General features: G+C 45.6%; 1 protein-coding gene across 1 annotated transcript in view; it reads left to right on the plus strand.

The window, feature by feature from the left end:
• The window catches only part of COL6A3 (collagen type VI alpha 3 chain), an 84133-nt gene that overhangs the window by 10958 nt on the left and 52392 nt on the right, over positions 1–20783 (plus strand). The window contains exons 2-3 of the mRNA XM_075607342.1: positions 15410–15529; positions 18800–19399. Coding sequence (XP_075463457.1) covers positions 15448–15529; positions 18800–19399 — 682 coding nt within the window. The 5' untranslated portion in view covers positions 15410–15447. The remainder of the gene's footprint in view (positions 1–15409; positions 15530–18799; positions 19400–20783) is intronic.

Genomic DNA, 20783 nt, shown 5'->3' on the forward strand with positions numbered 1-20783 from the left:
TCTGCACTAGTTTTCCTAAGATGAGTCACCATGGTACGTGATAAAGCGCAGGAGCGTGAAACGCGTAGGTGTTTTTTTTATTTTTAACCTGTTTATGCTTATGTGAGCTGAATAAATACTATTTTATGGGAGTTACCCTGTCATTATCTTTTTGTTTTTGTCCTGTTGAGGCTCCATAGCACACAGACATTGTTTGGACTCCTAAGATGAGAAAAGAAGGGCGTAGCCCAAAAGATTCTCCACCAGGTGGGGAAATGGGCAGGAGTCCATATTACATGCTCTCAGAGGGTGTAGAGAGTAATTACAAAGTTACAATTCTGTATAGATCCGGCTGTGCAGCACATCTGTGTTTTGTCTGAGTATACCATGTACATGGTATACTCAGACAGAATGCAGATGTGCTGCACAGCCGGATCTATACAGAATTGTAACTTTGTAATTACTGTCTAGACCCCGGTGTATCTGAGAGCACGTAATAGGGGCTCTCCTGACGGGTTCCCCGCCTTGTGGAGAATGTTTTGGGCTAGGGCCTTCTTTTCTCACACACTGTTCTCTTCCCCTTGTGCACCTATCTGTGTCGCACTCACCTCGCTGTGGTTTGGAGGGTTTAACTGATGTGAAGAGAAAGGAAAATAGTGGCAGTCATATAATATTGTATAATATTACTATATATTATAATATTATACAGATAAATGCCTCCCCTAAGTGCATCAACATTGGATGTAAAATCAGGACTATTTGAACTTATTCATAACTACTCTCTATATTTACCCCCTAACTGTTCCTATAACTCCTCCCCTAACTGCTCCCTATAACTCCTCCCCTAACTGCTCCCATAAAAAATCCATATAACTCTTCGTCTAACTGCTCCTATAACTCCTCCCATAACTGCTCCCTATAACTCCTCCCCTAACTGCTCCTATAACCGCAGCTTATAAATTCTCCCCTAAATGCTCCTACAATCTCCGGTACCGACAGGAGAAGGAAGAGGATGGATCGCAGTGACCGGGCTGCCGCTGAGCTGTGGAGCCGTCGGGTAATTGCCGCATGGAGTGCCACGCCCGCCCAGGGGGAGAGCTGTTCCAACTGTCCCAGGCCCGGTGACTCCCCACACGGCAGTTACCCAGCAACTCCCCAGCTCAGCGGCAGCCCGGTCACTGCGATCCTTCCTCTCTCTTCTCCTGTCGGCGCCAGAGGTCACGTCCAACTTCTGGCCGACAAGAGGGAGTTGGGGACTGCGGTACCCCAGTTGAAAATTACTAACCTTACTGTTCTCTATAACCTCTCCGTATAACTCCTCCCCTAACTTCCCCTACAACCACACCCTATAACTCCTCCCCTAACTTCCCCTACAACCACACCCTATAACTCCTCCCCTAACTTCCCCTACAACCACACCTTATAACTCCTCCCCTAACTTCCCCTACAACCACACCCTATAACTCCTCCCCTAACTTCCCCTACAACCACACCCTATAACTCCTCCCCTAACTTCCCCTACAACCACACCCTATAACTCCTCCCCTAACTTCCCCTACAACCACACCCTATATCTCCTCCCCTAACTTCCCCTACAACCACACCCTATAACTCCTCCCTAACTGCTCCTATAACTCCTCCCATAACTGCTCCTATAACTCCTCCCATAACTGCTCCTATAACCTCTCCCTATAACCCCTCCCTAACTGCTCCTATAACCTCTCCCTATAACTCCTCCCCTAACTTCTCCTACAACCACATCCTATAACGCCTCCAGTAACTGATCCTAGAACCACTCCCTAGAACTCCTCCCCTAACTGCTCCTATAACTCCTCCCATAACTGCTCCTATAACTCCTCCCCTAACTTCTCCTATAACCACACCCTATAACTCCTCCCCTAACCGCTCCTATAATCACTCCCTATAACTCCTTCCCTAACTGCTCCCTTTAACTCCTCCCCTAACTGCTCCCTTTAACTCCTCCCCTAACTGTTCCTATAACCTCTCCCTATAACTGCTCCCCTAACTTCTCCTATAACCACACCCAATAACTCCTCCCCTAACCGCTCCTATAACCACTCCCTATAACTCCTTCCCTAACTGCTCCCTTTAACTCCTCCCCTAACTGTTCCTATAACCTCTCCCTATAACTGCTCCTATAACCACTCCCTATAACTCCTTTCCGAACTGCTCCTATAACTCCTCCTCTAAATTCTCCTATAACCCTCCCCTAACTGCTCCTTTAATAACTGCTCCCTTTAAATCCTTTTCTTACTTTTTAACCTTTCCCTATAATGCTTCCCATAATTGCCCCAATAAACGGCTCCCTAGAACTCACCCCCTAATTGTCCCTAAGCAGCTCCCCAAAACTGTGCTTTTCAAATGCTCCCTAAATAACCCCTTCTTTAAGTGCCCTTGTTACTGCTCCCTATAACTCTTCCCCTAACCGCCCAGTCATGCAAGAGGAACACAGCACTGTGTACATTGATTTAAATTCTGCATTTTTCAGCTTAGATCAGAAGATTGATAAACAGAGGATCGGGCCCCCTCCCCCCCCTCCCCCCCCTCCCCCCCTTCCTGATTTAGGTTCAAATTTTCTTTTTTCTACAAGTCTGATTATTATTTCTATATGTATATTATTTGTACGACAGCTTTGATTTCTACGAATATGAAACTATGTACTGTTACATGTCAAAAACATCAATAACATTTGAGTTGTAAAACAAATAAATGATGCATTTTTCTCTCTTTTTACTACACATTATATAAGTTGTGGTGACAAACTCCTCAGCTGTGCAGTGAACAGTAAATAAAAATACCACGTGTGAGCACAACCACGTCTCAGACAGGGCCCATCTCTGGCATTTGATACATATGGGGTGTCTTACATGGGGTTTGGGGTGACCATCGCCATAATGTCAGTCTGGGAAGGGAGTGGTCACAGGGTCAGGCGGAGGGACGCTATGTGCGGGAAGCGTTATTAACCACGGCTCTCTGACAGGTGTCCTTAATGTTTCACTAATCCCTCTGGGCCCCCAAAATGTAACTTTCATTACAAACATGTTCACAGGCAACGCCCTTCACGCCCGTCACGCCCGTCACCGCCGGAGGCCACTGCCATTCATTTAATGGAGCAATCCCAGGGATTGAAGCCGGGGGTCCCTGGAGCTGAACCCCATTCATTTCCAGAGATTCAGACCTCTGCATGGGGTGCCGTTAGCAGCTCTGACTGTGCAAGCTGGGGATTAAAGCTCCCGCATCACGCGGGCCAATAGGAAGACGATCCTGATGACGTCACGGCTTTCTATTGGCCCGCAAGGCGGGGGAGCTTTGAAACTCCGCCAGTACATGAACCGTGCTAGCCGAGCGGAACGGCTACCTCCCCTATGGAGGGCTGTATCTCCAGGTGCAAGGGGTCCCCAGTGCTGAAATGAGTGGGGTTCAGCCCCTTAGCCCCCCCCCCTGCTTGAATCCAATTAAAAATGAAATAAAAAATTGCCCCATTTTTTTTTTAATCCATTCAGAATACATTTGGATGAATTTATTTTGGGTTCTGAGAGGAATTATGAGAACATTTATTCATTTTTTATAGCATTTAAACCGTGGGGTCCCGAACCCGTTCTATTTTGGTGACCTCCCAGTTCCTGAGATACTAACCAGTTTAGTTAGCTGGTGTTTCCTCGGGCAGTGAAATGGCCAACCAATAGGAAACTGCAAACAAATACGTTGCCGGTTTCTATTGCAGGACCTGTGATATTTGGTGGTGTATCTCTGATCACCTAAATAGTTACTCAGGTACCCAACAGGTAAACTAAGGAAGGAGGTGACTGGAAGAGAAGTCCTCTTCCATGCCAGATCGCGGAACGCGATTTCCACTAGAAAATGCGCAGAAAGCCCATGTGCGTGCCAAACCCCATGAGGGGTGGCTACATCATGGAGCACCCAAGGGGTTAAAATATAACAAACATATAAGCATATTAAAAAAAACAACGGGACCTGATTGCCTGATTATATATATATATATATATATATATATATATAAAAAAAATTCTAAGAAGAATTAATTATCTTCTTACATACTCTTCATACATGTGGCTGATGTTCTCAATTCCACACTGTCACTGACTTCACTGCACGCAGTCCTTGCATATATTTTCTCTCCACGTGGCTACCTGTGTGCACTGTTATATATTTGACTGTACTGGGGGGTGGAGGCGCTGCCAGCTCTCTCCAGCAGTGAAAGGGTTAGCACAGTGTTTAAGGAAAGGTTCAGCAGATTGCTGGGTATCATGACTGGATGTTTAATGTATCCTTAAGATAAATGGTGCCCCCTGAGCTCTCTGCATTCCGCGCACACACAAACACAGACACACACACACAAACACACACATAGGGAGCTGTCTGCAGATACAGTTCTCCCAATATGCCCATCAAAGGAGAGAGCTGGCTACCACGGTTTGTTTAACTGCAAGGATCTGCACTGTATATTCCCAGGGGAACAGGAGGTTAGGAGAGATATGGACCAGTGATTAAACGGTAGCTCTTCATGTCCATTTTAAATACAGATGGAAGGAAACTCATATCAACATCAGTGCTACGCAGCCCGTGGAGTGACACTTGCTATGGAGTGAGTCTGACTGGTAGGCCGTCTCCCTCATTAAAGGGCAATCTCCCTCAATTAAAGGCTGTCTCCCTCATTAAAGGGCAATCTCCCTCATTAAAAGGCCGTCTCCCTCATCAAAAGGCCGTCTCCCTCATTAAAAGGCCGTCTCCCTCATTAAAAGGCCGTCTCCCTCATTAAAAGGCCGTCTCCCTCATTAAAAGGCCGTCTCGCGCATTGAAAGGCCGTCTCGCGCATTAAAAGGCCGTCTCGCGCATTAAAAGGCCGTCTCCCTCCATTAAAAGGCAGTCTCACTCATTGAAAGGCCGTCTCACTCATTGAAAGGCCGTCTCACTCATTAAAAGGCAGTCTCACTCATTAAAAGGCAATCTCCCTAATTGAAAGGCAGCCTCCCTCATTGAATGGCAGTCTCACTCATTGGAGGGCAGTCTCACTCATTGAAAGGCAGTCTTACTCTTTGGAGGGCAGTCTTACTCATTGAAAGGCCGTCTCACATTGAAAGGCAGTCTCACTCATTGAAAGGCCGTTTCACTTATTGAAAGGCCGTCTCACTCATTGAAAGGCCGTCTCACTCATTGAAAGGCCGTCTCACTCATTGAAAGGCCGTCTCACTCATTGAAAGGCCGTCTCACTCATTGAAAGGCCGTCTCACTCATTGAAAGGCAGTCTCACTCATTGAAAGGCAGTCTCACTCATTGAAAGGCAGTCTCATTGAAAGGCCGTCTCACTCATTGAAAGGCCGTCTCGCTCATTGAAAGGCCGTCTCACTCATTGAAAGGCCGTCTCACTCATTGAAAGGCCGTCTCACTCATTGAAAGGCCGTCTCACTCATTGAAAGGCCGTCTCACTCATTGAAAGGCAGTCTCACTCATTGAAAGGCCGTCATGCAAGGCGCTGCTCCATAGCCGCCAAATGGATGAGTCCAAATCTGCCTTCTCTCATACAGATCAAAACAAGAATATGGTATTCCCTCAAAATGGGGAGGCTTACAAGTATCCTAAGGCAGGGGTGCGCAAACTGGGTGGTGTGAGATTTTCGGGAGGGGGGAGGGCGCGGCGCTTACCGAGGACACGCGCTCTTACCCAAAGCATTTAAATTAAATGCCAGGGATCGCACGCAAGGGGGGGAGGGGCCATCTTGGAAAATCCAGGAAGTGCACAGTAACTGTATCTCAGGGAAATAGTGAGGTTTATCTGTGGGTGGCCCCTCGGTTCCAATTCATTTAAAATCAATACCTCTTTTGGGCAGGTTTGCTCTAGAACCAATTGTCCGTCACAAAGACAAGTGTCCCTGTAACCGCTTTGATAAGCTCTCGCTGTAGTATGCTCCAGCACAGAAGGGGTTAGGGGTGTTCTGATCCCAAGGTGAGCTTGCTGTGTACTATAAATAAGCTATTAATAACACTGCAGACATCTCCTGCATTGGCCCAGCTCACAGAAGGGCTGTTTGCCTTGATGTTCATCTCTACTTATAACCCTTTCACACAATGGTTCCCTGACCAAAATGCATAGCGTGCTCGGTTTTGCAATGAAGACCTCGGACACGGTGCCGCAGACCGCGCGGAGGCGCCCGCACACTGAGCGAACATGCGGCGTGCGGGCGGAAGCGGGCTGGTTTCTCAGCGCGACAGACAGATCGACAGTGTAGGATGACTCCAGGGAACCCCTTAAAAACGTATTTGGACTTTGTAGACCACCAACCGATGTGTCCTTTCTATGTACAAATGCTATTGCTGAGCTATTATTATCTAAGCGAACTAACTGCTCTCTGTATTATTTAGAATATTATACTGCAACATAAAATAGCTTTTTTATTTTATTTTTTTAAATATAACACTAAGGGCCTCATGCAGAGAGCAGCGCTATTTAAAATTGGAGAGGGGAATAAAAAGTAGGTTTAATGGAGAGTTTTATTCTCCATATGCAGAAATGGGCGAAATCCGCTATTTTTAGCATTACTGCATGTGGAGAATTGTAAATGAGGAGATGCGCGCTGCTGAAAGGGAAAAAAAAATCGCGCTTTTTTTTTTTCCCCTATAGCGGCGAGCTCCTGCGTCTTGCCAACTTTAGTTGGCGGAGAAAATTGAAGAAAATCGCGCCATGTTATTGGTGCGAACAGCCGCTAGATGGCGTTCGCGCGTTTCTGAATTTGGAAATTTTTAAAGCTGGCGAGATGAAGGTTCTCGCCAGCCGCGCGGCGAAATTTTCAAATTAAAAAAAAAAATGGCGCTTGTTTCAAAACTCGCCATTACCTGCCTTTCTAAAGGCAGATTTTGCCAAAAAATGGCGCTTCCCCCGATAACGCTGCTCTCTGCATGAGGCCCTTAATGTCCAAATAAAATGTTGTCTTGAAGAATAACATGTCAGTTATTACCAAATTTGGTCTTGGGGAACTGCATGTAACTTCTTGTAGTACCCCAGGGGTCTGAGACATGGGGGATATTTATTTTACTGTGCAGCGCTTTCTAACAAATGTCTCCCGTTTCACAGATACCTCTCTCAGTGCTGGAGGGATCTGCGCTCGTCTTATTAAAACTGCATTATTGAGGTTATGTTATCATTTGGGGTGCTGGGCCCTCTGAATATTCCTTTTGATTCTGCACACATTCGCCGCTCCGGTTATTTTTATTTGCACACCTCTCCCCTGTGGTAGGAGCTGGGTGCTCCCATTCAAACAAATGCTCTGGGGCGAATTTTGGAAATGGATGTAAATATTTGGACTTGGTTGGCGGTAGACGGCAACAAGATGTAGATAACCGGTGCCCCTTTCTACCGGCACAGCGAAAAGGATATCTGCAAACAGCTGCTTTTATTAACACTTTCAGTGCCGGAGGGCACTGTACGGTGATTCTGGCAGTGAAGGGGTTAAACCAGGGGTTCTCAACTTCCACCCACAAGCCCCCCCAACAGGTCAGGTTTTCAGGATATCCCTGCTTTCGCACAGATGGCTTACTAAGTCCCTGCTTCAGCACAGGTGACTCAACCAGTGGCTCAGTCTTCGATTGAGCCACCTGTGCTGAAGCTGGGATATCCTTAAAACCTGACCTGTTGGGGGTTCTTGCGCACTGGAGTTAAGAACCCCTGCGTTAATCCTTTGAGTGCGCACTGACGGTTAATAAATGAACGTGATTTGTCTACTTTAAGGGGTAATAGTGACTTTAACGACGTGATTAATATCTTCAGATATAGGTATTTCCAAGTAATTATTTAACTGCCTTTCTGCCAGGATTGCTTGGCAATGCACCTCTGGCACTGACCAGGTTAACCCCCTGTTTCTTGGTGAACGTTTTGTTGGCTTTATACAATTTTTCTCTAATTCTGGATCTAGACTGTACTAAGAGACAGAAATTACACAGATTTCTGGAGTTTAGTTTATTCATATAGACTGGTGTACAGCCAATACAAATACTATTTGTGAGAACATATCCTTCTCAAATAGATCTTCCACATTATCTCATAGCATACTACAATGCTTCTCCTGCAGCTAGGGATTCTGGGAAATGACATGCACATGAGCATACAGTGTCACCTTTTGCTTCAAATCCATTTTAACATGGACCCCTACGAGCTTATGCCTGCTGCATTACACAGCTTTTCAGCACAGCCTGGGTCCAAGTTAAAATGGATTTGAAGCAAAAGGTGACATTGTGCTCACTTGCATGTCATTTCCCAGAATCCCTAGCTGCAGTGGAAACACTGTATGCTAAGACTGGGGTGCGCAAACTGGGGGGGGGGCGCGAGATTTTCTGGGGAGGGGGGGGCGCGAGATTTTCTGGGAGGGGGGGGTGCGGCGGTTACAGAGGCCGCACGCTCTTCCTCAAGGCAAACAGCTTGGGGCGCAAGGCCCCTGTAACTTCCCTTACCTGATCTCCGGTGGCTTCCAGCAACGCATCTCCATGGTAACGTGCCGTCAAATGACGCCGCGAGGTCACATGATGTCGTGTTGCCATGGCAACGCGACGTCTTGACGTCAGAAGATGCCGGACACCAGGTAAGGGGGAGGGGGGCCGCGAGCAGGGGAGCAGAGCCGGCAGGGGGGCGCAGACTAAAAAGGTTTGCGCGCCCCTGTGCTAAGATATAATGGGGAAAGGCAGGGCTGCAGACCTGTCTGAGACACGTGATATTTTTATTCGGTACAAACTGGTGACATTTCCACAGGACTTCACAGCTTCAAATTGTGACCTCAGCTTAGGAGTAATAAGACGCAGCAGCGCAGGGGTTAAGATGCGTCAGTGCGGTAAGGAAGAATGATCTTGTGTATACATGGGATCTCAGGAGAGAGAATCTGCCCAAAAGGAGACATGTGGATGAGTGAAGATCTGAGGGCTGGCGGAAATGAAATGCAGCTGGGAGGGAATGCTGGTCCTTCCCTGGTGAGGGAGCTGGCGGAGCGCCCGTCCCAGAGCCCAGGCGGACACATGTGCAACGAATCAGCCGTACTCTGGCACAGCTGTGTCCCGTTAACGCGTCCTCTCTCCCTTTGAATCTGACATTCCTCAGATCTCCTCATCTGCTCTGCACATTTCATCCCCATCTTTAGCTCCGGTGCAAAGCAATGAAAAGGGGATCGAATAGACAAGCCGTGAACTCTGCACCTTCCGAGCAGTGACATGGGGGGCAGGGAGGGGGGGGGGGGGTATTATTAGCTCCGTGGCTGCCGGATCATTGTGTCGCTGGCCTCCAGCATCAAAGAGTTTAGCAGAGAAGGGAAAAAAGACGTATGTATTGTTTCTGAGAAATCCTTTCTAGCCTCCTCCTGGGACACGGCCATTTTGGATAGGTATTGCAGAACTTCAAAGTCTTAGGACAGGTCCATAGTGCCTTCGCCCGTGCGGAGTCGCGCGCGGCCGTGACGTCACACGCTTAAAACGGGTGCGTTTTTTGGCCATGGTATGCGCGCCGTCCGTGGGCGTGTCTGGGGGCGGGCCAGTGACATCACAGAGCTGGTTCGCCCTCATTGGGCGAACCGCTCACGTGACCTGACAAATCAGTTTAAGGCCCAGATCAGACAGGATGCAACGCGACATGCGCGCACGTTCGGCACTCTTTGAGGCTAGTGGATGACAGTTGTCATACTAGAAACTGCTTGTGGCGGCAAACTACAGCGTTGACGCTGCAACATTTTGCTGCCACATCCCAAATTGAAATTTGGGGCTGCAGTCGCGTCACGTGAGCTGGTTAGCCAATTAAGGGAAACCAGCTCCGTGACGTGTTCAAACCCCCTCCCCCCCCCCCGCCGCGCCCCCAAACACTGCAACCCAACTCCTGCAGTTTGAGCACAGATCGCTGGGCTGCAGGAGCGCGCGGCGGAGGCGCGTACGCAAGCATGCGGACGTAGCAGCCAGTCTGAGCTCGGCCTAAATGATTTCTCACACAACGCTCGCCCCCTCCTGCTTCTGCGCGGATGCGCCAGCACAACCGCATGGACGCGAACACTGCCTTAAGGACCCCTCCGTAGGGTCTGAAGTATAGCCCCGGCCTTAGAAATAGACTTTTAGGCCCACGCTTACTAAACAGATCTATACATCAAAACATTTAGTAAATACGGGCCATTAATCCCCTCAACCATAAAGAGGACTGTAGCACGTGCCGGCATCTCCGTCAATGAAAGTATTAATGCTACACAAAGGGACCTGCACGCAGAGCATAACCCAGCTGTGTGTATCGCTGCATGGAGTGCGTGTGGTGGGGATGTTACTCGTGTAAGCAGCAATGTTCCTTCTCCCTCGCTTAAGATAATCTGTTTACTGTGCCCAGGTTTGCTCAGGCAGCTGGCGTTGATCTTCGTTTACATGCAGGGCCCGTCACTTAGATCAATTGGATTACGTTTGCAGCTGTCTCTGAGAACACAAGGACCCCTCTAAGCGGTGCTGCCCCATACGATACCTTCCAGCCCCGGAAGACACCGTACAGCCCATTGAAGCCCGTAGACTACAAGGTGTCCTCCAGCACTGAAAGGCGTTTTATGGAATAGCACTGCTGAGTATACAGGGCCCAAGATCATCTCCACATGTCTCCACTGGTAACAGCCCATTCAGGGCCATGTTTGCTAAGTATTGCTACTCCATAAGACCCTTCCAGCATACAGTAGCTTAGTAAACGTTGCCCCTTACAACTCACTCAAGTAAATGGACTGCAAGAGGTATTCTGGCCTGAAAGCTATCTTATACAGTCCTGTTGGTAAATATGGCCCATTCGTCCTTAAATTGTAAACTCTTCCGGGCAGGGGCTCCTTTTCCTATTGTTTTTGCCTTTGCGCTTATTCCCATTGTGTTGAAATATTAAGTCACATGTATTGTAAAGCGCTATGTACGTGCATGGCGCTATATATATAAAGATATACATACATACAGTACCTTCCCGTGAGTATTGCCATACAGGGTTTTCCAACACTAATGGGTTCTTGTGGACTATGTATGTATATCTTTATTTATATAGCGCCATTAATGTACATAGCGCTTCACAGCAGCAATACACGTGGTTATCAAATAAATAATACAAATAACACCCTGAATAGCTTACAATCTAAGGCTAGCACTTCTTAGCACTGTAAACATATGGCTCTCTGTCTCTATCCTGTGTCCCATGGCATTCTTGGGAATCTCCTTGATGCATCTTTCCTGATTAAAATAAACCCTGTTTGAAATACATTTTTAGATTCACGTGCTCTCCATGTAATAAATCACCTTCATATTTCCATTTCATTGAATACTTTCTTGAGTTGTTCCTTTTCTGGGCCATTCCGGGGGTGACCGAGAGCTTGCGATGCAAGTGACACATTCCAGCTGCCCCGCTGATTGTATTTTCCGAGTGCTGTAATGGAAATTCTATAAATTAGACTTGTATATGGAAAAACACCTCTCCCAGGCTAATAATTTCAGCACATTTCTAATTTGGGAGGTGTGAAGGGCTGGCGGGTGTGTGCTGGCAGCAGGGCGAAGCTGAGCTAATGACACAATGACATACAGGAGGTGGCCCTGCAGGGACGTGGCACTCGGAGCCTGCCCGAGTAGTTTGGGCAGCTTTACTAATACGTTTTCCTTTCTCCGACACCGTTCCCAGCAGTGACAGGACCGCAAAAGAAATAACACTTGCGTGGTGTACTGTACCAAATCCAGCAGGGAGTTAGGACAGGTGAACAGGGTCCCCCGAGTCTGCCCCAGTCTCTAAAACATCGTAATCTGGTCTGTTTAAAAAGGAATTTGGTTGGTGCTGAGATATTTATGGGGGTTATGTATCGAAGGCAGGGGTCTCAAACTCGGACCTCAAGGGCCACCAACAGGCCAGCTTTTATGGATATCCCTGCTGCTGCTGCACAGGTGGATCAACTTGTGCTGAAACAGGGAGCTACTGATTGAGCCACCTGTGCTGAAGCTGGGACTGATTGAGCCACCTGTACTAATCAAAAGCGGGTTCTTCTCAAAGTAATTCCATGCTTAGAACCTTTAGTACAGGGGCGGACAACTCTAGTCCCCAAGGGCCACCAACTGACCAGGTTTTAAGGCTGTCCCTGCTTCAGCACAGGTGGCTCAATCAGTGGCTCAATCGAAGACTGAGCCACTGATCCACCTGTGCTGCAGCAGGGATATCCATAAAACCTGGCCCGTTGATGGCCCTTGAGGACTGAGCTTGAGACCACTGATCTAAGGGGTCATTTAGCAAATCTTCCAGCTGCAAAAATGGAGCAGAAACATTTGCACCAAATGTATCCATAAAAATGTTTCCCATTGCAATGAATGGTGTTGTGGGGATGTTACCCATGTAAGCAGCAATGTGCTTTCTCCCTCCTTTAAAATAATCTGGTTACTGTGCCCAGGTTTGCTCAGGCAGCTGGGGTTGATGTGCGTTTACACGCAGGGCCCGTCACTTCGGTACAGAAGAGTCACTCCGCGATTGTGCTGCCAAATGGAAAGGTCCCTCTTGCTGCCGTCTGACTAAGGGACTCCACACCCCCTACAAACGTGATCTCCTGAAGGGGGGCTCACAGGCAAGGAAAGGAAATAGGCAGATGGGCGCACTGAGGGGCACGGACTAGTTTATTAATAACCCCAATAGTAGGATCAATACAAACACATACACAATAAAACACTCAAAAAACGTTAAACCTAAATCAATGTTCTGGGAGGGGGACAGGAAGGCAACGCATCAACACTGTGCCGCCAGTGATCAGCCTCCCAGCCCATTGATTTAGTTTTTAACGTGTTTTGAGTGTTTTATTGTGTATGTGTTTGTACTGATCCTGCTATTGGGGTTATTAATGAAGTTGTCAGTGTCCCTCAGTGCGCCCATCTGCCTGTTTTCTTGGCCCTTCACTTAGGCCTGTAATATAGCGCGCGTGTCAATTATAATTGGTTATGTTGGCCAGACGTTGGCATACTTGGGACGCGCGCATGGCCGTGAGCGGTGGCGCGGCAGACCAGGGAAACTACAATCAAATTGTATTTTCGCGTTGCTGCCACGCCGCGAGCCAATCACAGCGCAGCCTAACGCTATGCCGTCAGTCACGCCCCCCTAGCCTCGCACACCACCGCGTGTCATTCAAGCCCATAGACTATAAGGTGTCTTCCAGCACTGGAAGGAGTCGTATGGAAGAGCACTGCGTAGTATATAGGGGCCAAGATCATCTCTATATGTCTCCACCAGTAACATGTTGCCACGTATGAGTTTTTCTAAACTTCACTGGATTCTAGGTATTAAGGCAATTGTGAAGCAAAACTGGGACATTTTCATCCGACACGTATGCATCAAAGTATTTTGTTCCAATTTTGCAATGTCTGCCCCAGCTTGCACCTCGGGAGAGTCAGTAGGAGGAGTTGGGGGGGAGAAGTTACATGGTGCACAGATTATAATGAGATGTATCACATTCTGCAGCTCTGCCCCAGCTTGCACCTCGGGAGAGTCAGTAGGAGGAGTTGGGGGGGAGGAGTTACATGGTGCACAGATTATAATGAGATGTATCACATTCTGCGTCTCTGCCCTTGGGGAGTGTAAGTAGGAGGTGTTGGGGAGGAGTTACATGGGGCACAGGTTAGAATGAGATGTATCACATTTTGCGTCTCTGTCCCAGCATGCACCTTGGGGAGGGTCAGTAGGAGGAGTTGGGGGGGGGGGGGGAGTTACATGGGGCACAGATTATAATGAGATGTATCACATTCTGCGTCTCTGCCCTTGGGGAGTGCCAGTAAGAGGTGTTGGGGAGGAGTTACATGGGACACAGGTTATAATGAGATGTATCACATTTTGCGTCTCTGTCCCAGCATGCACCTTGGGGAGAGTCAGTAGGAGGAGTTGGGGTGGAATTACATGGTGCACAGATTATAATGAGATGTATCACAGTCTGCGTCTCTGCACCCCATCTTTTTGCTTTAATTTGCTCAAACAAATACTCCACATCTGAAGTGGTGTAAATCTAACATACTGCATCAGATGTAAGAAACTGTTCCAATAAACAGAGCAGTGCATTCTAAACACATCCTTCTCCATGTTCGTACATACACCCCACTGGTCTCACAGTTAAGAAATGTTGTCACCTACGCAGGCATAAAGTGATGTGTGAACCAGGACTCAGCAGCTATGTGTTCTATCTGAGTAAGCACTCACAGACCGTAACAGGTGTTAGAGCAAACAAGACATTCTCTGATGTGTTTCGAATTGTTTGAATGAAAAAGTAATTTAAAGTCTATTAAGAATTAAAACCACAGCTCCCATCCTGAGAAAGTATTTGGGGCTTTTAATATGAAAGGCTGCAAATTGCGGATGCTTTTGATGTCCTTAAAGCTTGCTTTTCTAAACATCACATCTGTGTCTAGTTCCCTCTCTCTGGCCTGTATCTTTATGAGAATTGTTTTTTTCTAAAGCCATTTAAATACTAGCTTAGCAATAATCAAACCCTCATCCATCTTTGTGTGTGTTTTTAATGCAGGCCGGCTGTCATGTGCCTATTTATATATCCTCGGCAATTCCCCAAAAATGTCACTGCAGCTGCTGGGCATTACCAAACTCCCCAAAGAGCTTAAACTCTTCAATTCTAACTAGGAAACTTGTTCCCCACTATGCAAACCCGTTGCCTTCCTGTTGACAAACAATGCTCACCACAGCACTTTCTCTAGCAAAGGGTCGCGCAATTAGTTTCTCAAGCAAGACTGAGGAAGACATGTAAAGATAATTCAGTATGTATAATATATATAAAGCAACGTAATATGTTCACAGAGCGTACAGTTTGTCGCCGTCACGGAATATTATCCTAAGGCAGAGATGTCAACTACAAACTGATGAGATTTGGAGGTTCTGGGTCTAAAGAAAGTGACATTTCAGTGAAAAAGTCCTGACTTCAATGGGAGAGAGTTCATTGATTTAATATGTTGAGATGTTGCGTACTGCATAGTAACAATGTGAATTACTTCTCACTATATTAAATAGGGATCTATGGGTGAACTTATGCTACAACGTGAGTGAGACTGACTCCAGATAAGTGACTGTGAAAATCAAGAGGATTCTGCTCTGGGGTTTGATGTCATGGAGGGGGGGCGGGGGGGGGGGTGACAATGCACAAGGCGCTCTACGTCGGCTGACTGCGGTGACCACTTTGGATGGTGAGCTCTGCAGCTCAGAGACTCATTGTGCCAGTTCCACTGTAGCTTTTGCAGTGCTCAGCACAACAACATTGCCAATATCAAATAAGAGCTGTAAGAATACAATAGTGACATTTGTTTCTGTGATGGAGAAACGCTGCACTGTGAGCTGAGCTCAGTGAATTCCACCCTAGACGGTAAGAACTTGATGAAATCTCTTTTTTTCTTTTTCTTTTCAGTTTTCTTACCTGGTGCTAATTGACCCACACCAGGCAGGATGAAGGAGCATCGTGTCCTGCCACTGGTGGCTGTGTTCTGTGTCCTGCTTTCCGGGTTGAGCAGGGTGGAGGCACAGGAAGGTAGGTGTAAGATCTGAGGGAGCAGGTTGGCGGAGAGGTAAAAGGGGAGATCTGTGGGTTAGCAGTAATAATAATATGGGCCGCCCCTGACCACGGCCCCATTGTGTCATTGGGAGCAGCTAAGAACTTCAACAGCAATCTTTAAATGTGCAGTCTCACTTGTACTTTTCTTGTTTCATCCTAATTACTCACCTCATTGGAAAATGTTAACGTAAATTCATAATTTCTGAGACCATAAAAATGGTGTTCTGAGTTCCCCATCTAGCAAAAAAAACGTTGAAAACCTATTAAATATCTTGAGTAATGTAAGAAAGATAGAAATGGTACAAAAGATGTCACATGGCTGAGTTTTTTTGTGTGACAACTTTAACATATTTTGATAAGTGAGACTACACCCTTAAATAAAGTGCAAAGTCTATCAGGCTGATGGGGGGGGGGGGAGGGGGAGGGCATTTCTCTTAATGGATTATGCCCGCAGTAATGGGTCTGTAAACTCTGTAAGAAGCCTAAGAATTGTCAATTTGATCAAGACATCATTCCTGAAGATGAACCAGTGGCTATGTTTGGATGGGTTAGAGTCTCGATCCCTGTCTTGGAATTTATTATGACATAACCTGGTCTAGAAAAAACACAGGTAAGAGAAAGACAGCTGCTATTCCTACCAGGGAAGATATTTACAGATATAAAAGAACAGTTCACAGTTTGTAATAAACATATCTTTAATGTTTGTGACTCAGTGGTTTCTGAAGTGAATGGAAGGGGAGCAACAGCTACAGTTGGGAGCAGTAAAAAAAATTGGACATATCCTACATCTGGTACATGCAGAAGCGAGTCTGCTTCAGGGTAATGACATTCTTTCATCAATGAAACACGTGACCTGAATGTCACTTGTATCAGATTATCTCACCGCTTCATGCTCAGTAATGTCCTGTGAACGTATCAACGCTCCAGCTAAGGTTCATAGATGACATAATTTCAGCTGGTCCATAGGAGAGGAAACTCCTGAGCCAACTCACAGTTATCTTGTTATCTGATCCAATTAGAGTACGTGACGTCTCATAAATGTGTTAATGCCAGCAATCCTTAATGGGGTAAGTGAATAGAAGTACTGAGAGCAGAGCAGTTAAAATGCTACTCCCCCACTCTGTTTCAGGGTCAGGGGGGATGCCGCATGTACTCACTTGACCTCTTGATGAGTTTGTAATTCCATGATGCCTCCACTATTTAACATTCACACCTCTCTGCCATGGACATTATATAATTCATGAGGTAAGAGAGGTTAACCCCGGTGCCACTTTTTACAAGACACCATGCCTTCGCGCATGTGGTCCCCACACCCTGTCCCAGCCATGCATTGAGTTTTGGCTTACACTGTCACCTTACATGTTTTCTAGATGTGTCGGGCGCATGTTCATTGTGTGAAGCACCAGCTTGTACCATTGATGTGAACCAGAAATATCTAAATGTTGATGTTTTTTGTACTTCAAACAATGATGACTTGACTTTCCCAGCCCAATGACCACCCGTGGGTATCAGAACAATGCTAATGTATCAAGTGCTTTACAGAAACAAACAACACAGAACCATGAAACAGTTGATAACAAAACACACAATCTTCTTTTACCAACACTCTTCTTTCATAAAACCCACCAACACTGGTTAAACTGAATACATGTGCCATCTTAAAGAGTATACCTTTTTAATGTAGTAAACTGAGATGATGGACAATGCATTGGTTTCCCATCTAGCAGAGAAAGCATTGTTGGCAGGAGATTGATAAGTGCAAAATCTATGGGAGGAGGAAGGCGAGAGATCCATTCTTACGCTTGTGGTTTAGTAGGAGCTTAATGCTTGTAACACTTGGCAAGGTTGTGGGCACACTGCAGTCTGTCGCTGGCATTTGCCATCATACTCCCTGCTACAATAATTCAATACACATGTTTTGTTCTGTCTGTCATGCCTTACAAACCCTTTATTTTATTTATCAGAATACTGTACCTGCTAGTTAAGTTATTTAGTGCCAGACAACAGCAGTGCATTGCTTCATATAAACACAGTCTTTAGCATTCCTGTTCTGAATTGTGGGAAGATCATGGGGTCTGGGAGTCTGACCTGTCATCACTGGTATTGTCATTGATGCCTTAACATGATTCTGCATTTCTTGGTTGAATAACTGCCTTACCAGAAGCAAACAAATATCACTGTTATGTGACTGAAATAAATGAGCCCCCCCCCCCTCCCCCAGTTACTATTGCAACTGACCCATAGAAACTAAAAAAAGGAAACAAATAAGTAAACAGACCAGGGAAATGATATGTACTATTATGTGGTAGAGATTACCTAGTACAACAGATATGACCTGTTACCATAGTTTATATAGTCATATAAGTTAATGAGTCCTTTCCCGTTTTAGCATTGAACAAGCTGGGAGACCAGGTGGCCATAGAATAAAAATGTTTTCACACCAACATTGTAAATCTTTATTTTGAATAAATCCACAGTAAAGAGTCTGGTAACTCCTATCCAATCAGAATGCAGAACGCTGGAGTTACATGTCACTGTTATTTTATGAAAATGTCATTGTTTTCATGCAGTGGGTGCTGTGGATATTTCCCATCTTGACAATGCAACAGGCATATTCATTCCTGTTCTTAGCTACACCCTTCCATGTGACTTGTGTATCTATCAGCCAGAGTTCCTGACCTCAATAGAACCATCAGCCGGCATTTTTAGACCAATTATATTTTCTTGCGACTTGATCACTGCCAATAATTTTGGCCCAACTAAGAAAAAACCCAGGGCAGACTAAAGCAACTCAATTTGTGGCCCATACAGTAGTTCTCTTTTACTTCTTTGTTGTTATGTCACTGTGTACTATAATAAGGAACATACACTGTGCTACATTTTCCCCTATGTCACCCTTTTGTATAATGAACAAACTAAATGAAGTTCATTATGTGTTTATAATATGGGCGATACATACACTCAGTAATATATCAAAGTCCTTATCCACAGAAGGCTTATAGCTAAACAGAAATTGACAATGCGCATAGGAAATATCCTCAGCTTCCATTGCATCATGTTTCTTAATGGGGTTTCAAAGAAACATGTGTGCACTGTACATCTGCATGTTACCACACCACTTGAATTAACACTTTCACCTTTTGCATTTCTTTCTCCTCTGTTTTTCTATTATTTTTTTCCGCTTCTGTTTGTCCCCACAACTCCAAACCCACCACAAAATCTCACTTCCCCGTCAATTAATGCTAGACTCAGCTGACCTGGTTTTCCTCATTGACGGCTCAAACAACGTTGGACGCAGCGATTTCTCCGCCATCCGCAATTTCCTGGTAAATTACGTGGAGCGGCGTTTGGCGGTGGGAAGGAATCAGATGCAAGTGGGTGTGGTACAGTATAGTAATGAGGCCAAAACAGAGTTCACTTTGGATGAGTACTCTACCAAAGACCAGTTATTAGAGGCTCTGAACAATCTGCGCTTCCGTGGGGGAGAAGAGGCAAATGTGGGGGCCGCCATCGAACACGTGGTGGAAAACCTTTTCACCACAACCTATGGCAGCCGGAAAGATGAAGGAGTGCCTCAGTCCTTGGTGATCATCACCGCCGGACAGTCCAACGATGAAATCAGAGAGGCCACCAATTCTTTGAAACTCAACAGCATCATCACCTTTGGCATCGGGGTGGAAAGGGCAGACATGGCTGAGTTGCAGCAGATTGCAACCGATGACTCCTTCGTGTTTACTGCTCCCCAGTTCCAGGTTCTGGGTGAACTGGAGAGTCAGCTCACACCCTACATTGCTGGGGTAGCCCAGAGAACCATAGTTCTGCAACCTCCGACCACTATAACAGAAGGTAGGTGGCAGTCTGTCTTGGTGGCATCTTCAGGGCGCCTTGCACCATTTGCATTACTGCTCATTGCAGACATGAGATTTATGGCAGGCTACTGTACATATAATTCAAAGATCCTGGATCATCCATGCTAAGCGGTGCTGCTGATTTCACAGTGAGTAACTCTTGTCAAGTAAATTAAGCAGAAGAGTAAGAAATATGCACAATGAGCCTGCTGAGAGAAACAGAGGTCCTTCCAAATGATTGAGTGCCGGTGTTATGGAGTATCCAGTGAGCCATTACCATTGAACAGGTAGTAAGACTTTAGACTATAATGTGGTTGTAGTTTGCAGTTATTATGTATTTTGTGGGCATTTCAGTTGGCTGTCCCCACATTGGGCTCTTGGTCCCCAAACTCATCTTTAAAGTGCACACATCCATACTGGTGGAAAGGTGAGAATTAAAGTTTAAGTTAAACATTCCCGGTGGTCCAAACCTTTTGGATTTCTATTCTGTACTATTTTTTTTTATTGAGTTTAGAAGAGTTGGAGAAAGCAATTGACGCCCAAACTGGTGAAATATGGTAGCAAGGTCCTGCCCAGCAGCACATCAGAAATTCAACGTAAAGTAAATTCTAAAACGTGAGAGATGTAGTAACAAAGGAGGGAGAGGGAGTGGGTGGTACGATCCCTTTTATTGGACCAACAAGTAGTTGATATGTTACAAGCTTTCGAACCTCTCAAGGTCCTTCATCGGGTACATTAAGAAGTCCAACTTTTTTTTTTTTTTTTTAAAGGTGGAAAATTCAGGTTTAAAAATCAGTCTAACAGCAAAAAAGGGTATTTTTTAAAAGTGAGTGCTGCCTAGGATTTAGTTGAAACTAGAAACACCTCTCAAGCTATATAAATAAATCGTACAGAAGGTGCACTCCAGGAGAGAATCCCATTTTTATTTTGTCAAAATAAATCTGAAATATTGCACACAAAAAATTCACCATAAAATGTATCTTTTAATATTTTAATATCACCAATGAAAAACAACTAATGTAAGTTAAAAAAAAAACTCAAAAAGATTACAAAGAAGAACGAGATCATTGTTAAAAACAATTGTAGTCTCCAGTGTTTCATTAAAACATTCCTATTGTCCTTTTTAAAGTGTAAAGAGATTAAGAATAATTCTCTCTTTAATGATACTCATTATATAGTTAACCATATATCTATCCTCAGGACCAATTGTCTGGATTAGTTTTATCTCAGCTGTATTGCACAAAATTCTCTCCCAATATCCCTCTATCTGCCTATATACAGTGAAAGGCAAGATTGAGGAAGACTTGTAGGCTACAGACATCTACTCATCTGCCTTTCTCTTTATTTACCAATATCTTCGCCAATCTTGTCTAGTAGAAGTA

Source organism: Ascaphus truei, chromosome 7 (genome assembly GCF_040206685.1).
Source record: "Ascaphus truei isolate aAscTru1 chromosome 7, aAscTru1.hap1, whole genome shotgun sequence".
Lineage (NCBI taxonomy): Eukaryota > Metazoa > Chordata > Amphibia > Anura > Ascaphidae > Ascaphus > Ascaphus truei.